This window comes from Mandrillus leucophaeus, unplaced genomic scaffold (assembly GCF_000951045.1).
Source record: "Mandrillus leucophaeus isolate KB7577 unplaced genomic scaffold, Mleu.le_1.0 Scaffold317, whole genome shotgun sequence".
NCBI lineage: Eukaryota > Metazoa > Chordata > Mammalia > Primates > Cercopithecidae > Mandrillus > Mandrillus leucophaeus.
In genome coordinates this window covers 1,289,619-1,291,784 of record NW_012103332.1, presented here as the reverse complement: position 1 = coordinate 1,291,784, position 2,166 = coordinate 1,289,619, and the positions used below count along the sequence as shown (strand labels likewise).

Here is a 2,166-nt window from a genome sequence, read left to right as displayed (position 1 = left end):
TTTTATTTCTGGAGAGGTGGCTCATGCCTATAATTCCAGTACCTGGGAGACCAAAGCAGGTGGATTGCTTCAGGCTAGGATTTCAAGTCTTTTATTCCACAGACATGTCCTGAGTACCTCCTATGAGGCACAGGAGCTACAGAGGTGACTGCGTCACTGAGAAGCTCAAGGTCTAGTGCAGTTGGCAGGGTTATTCTAGTCCAAGCACTAATCAGGATACATAAAATGGAGTGATTGCTTTGAACATTTCTATTTTTTCGCATCTCTCTTATTTGTGCAAGGCCGTCTCAGAGTGTCAATTAGTGAGTTAGATCATTTGCATATTAGAAAAACTGGCATTACCTTGGCCTGTTCTATGCTCCACATTCTTCCTATGAACTGAGGTGTTCCTCTTCCCTTTCGATGTCATTCTTGTCTTATGTGTATAGTAGAAGCAAGGAGACAATGTGGTTAATTGTAAATATAAGCTTAAGCTAATATTCAGCAAGCATACCATTTTGCTTTCATGATGATTAATTTTTAAATGCCAAATTTGCAACAACAACAACAACAACAACAACAAAAAGTACCATTTGCTCATCTTTACCAGAGTTTGAAGCTGATTTATTCAAGCCTCATGTGATAACACTTCATGTAGGGCACACTTGCCTTATAGAGCCAGCATCACACATGGTGTTTTGTCTAGGAGTATTGGTATATGAATGTGGAGCTATTTTAAAAATCTTTGTAGAGATGGTTTGACAGCAACTTTACTGATTATCTATTTGATGGTTTTTGTCTCTGCCTTTCCACAGAAAAGTCTGAACACCTACTGTTTCCTAGTCTTTGCTACAATTTGTATCACAGGTGCTATCTACCTATATTTTGTGCTGCCTGAGACCAAAAACAGAACCCAGGCAGAAATCAGTCAGGCATTTTCCAAAAGGAACAAAGGATACCCACCAGAAGAGAAAATTGACTCAGCTGTCACTGATGGTAAGACAAACGGAAGGCCTGAACAAGTTTCCTCTTCCACGTTGGACAATTATGTCAAAAACAGGATTGTCTAAATGGATAATCTCACTTTTCAGGAAACTTAAAATTTACCCATTATTGGGAGGCTTAAATGAATTGAAGCTGTGCAAGTCTTTTATATTATTAAGTATTTAAAAGTAAACCTGTGCTAATGTAACATTGCAACTATGTTAGCATTATTCACAACTGAATCTCCCAAACTCTTCTGGAAGCTGCAAGGAATCACTCTATGTTTCACTAGACCCAACGTTCTTCCATACAGGTTGATGACCTGCCTTCTTCATGACTCAACCCATGATTTCAAAATGAAATTGGGGACATAGTGTGTTAATGCTTTATCAAAGAAAGACAATTTGGTCTGATAGGGGACTCAACAGATTAGAAATCACAGACTGAGGTTCTAGTCCCAGCTTTACCACAAGCAGCCTTGATCTGCCCTCAACCTGGGTCCCAGTGCATCAATGACCCTAGGCTTCCATCCCCAGTATAGGCTTTCAGAAGTCAGTGGAAAGATTATTCATCGTGCCTAAGAAATGCCTGTTTCCAATATTTGACCTTGTGGATCTCAGGCTTTGGAGAGCCTAATACCAACCCCCCAGCCTGCAGATTTTGTCTTTCCCAAACTGTGTTCCAGGAATGGGCTCAAGACTTCAGGGCTGACGCTGTCCTCGCCCCAGACTGTTAGAGTCCTGTGTGCTCACAGAGAACATGAAGAAGAGCTATGTGCAGAAGACTTAACTTTCTAGAAACTGCAACAGGGACTGCAAATTGACCTCTATCCAAATGAAAAACAATGTTGAGGATGATTCTAAAGCTAAACCTAGGCTTGGTGGGAAAAAAAAAACCAAAAAACATTGTGATTAATTGGTGATCTCTGCCACAAGTGTGGGGCTCAGAGTGTCAGCACATGTACTTCATGTTTACCAAGTCTAGAAGAGATTTCTCTGAAAAGGAAATGAACTGTCTTGAAAGATGGGGAGTTCACCATCACTCAAAGTGCTCAAGGGAAGACTGGGTGATTACTCATCTTGACTGTTGCTAAGAAAATCTGTGTCAACTTTGGAGAAAGGTGTTTGGAACAGACATGTTGAAGGGCTCTTCTAACTCTTACATGCTAGGGTTGTTTGGTAAGAGCCACTTGCAGCCTGTCAT

General features: G+C 40.8%; 1 protein-coding gene across 1 annotated transcript in view; it reads left to right on the top strand.

The window, feature by feature from the left end:
* Positions 1 to 1,167, top strand: part of SLC2A9 (solute carrier family 2 (facilitated glucose transporter), member 9) — a 195,429-nt gene extending 194,262 nt beyond the window's left edge. The window contains 1 exon segment of the mRNA XM_011987830.1: positions 795 to 1,167. Coding sequence (XP_011843220.1) covers positions 795 to 1,049 — 255 coding nt within the window. The 3' untranslated portion in view covers positions 1,050 to 1,167.
* The last annotated feature ends 999 nt before the right edge of the window (positions 1,168 to 2,166 follow it).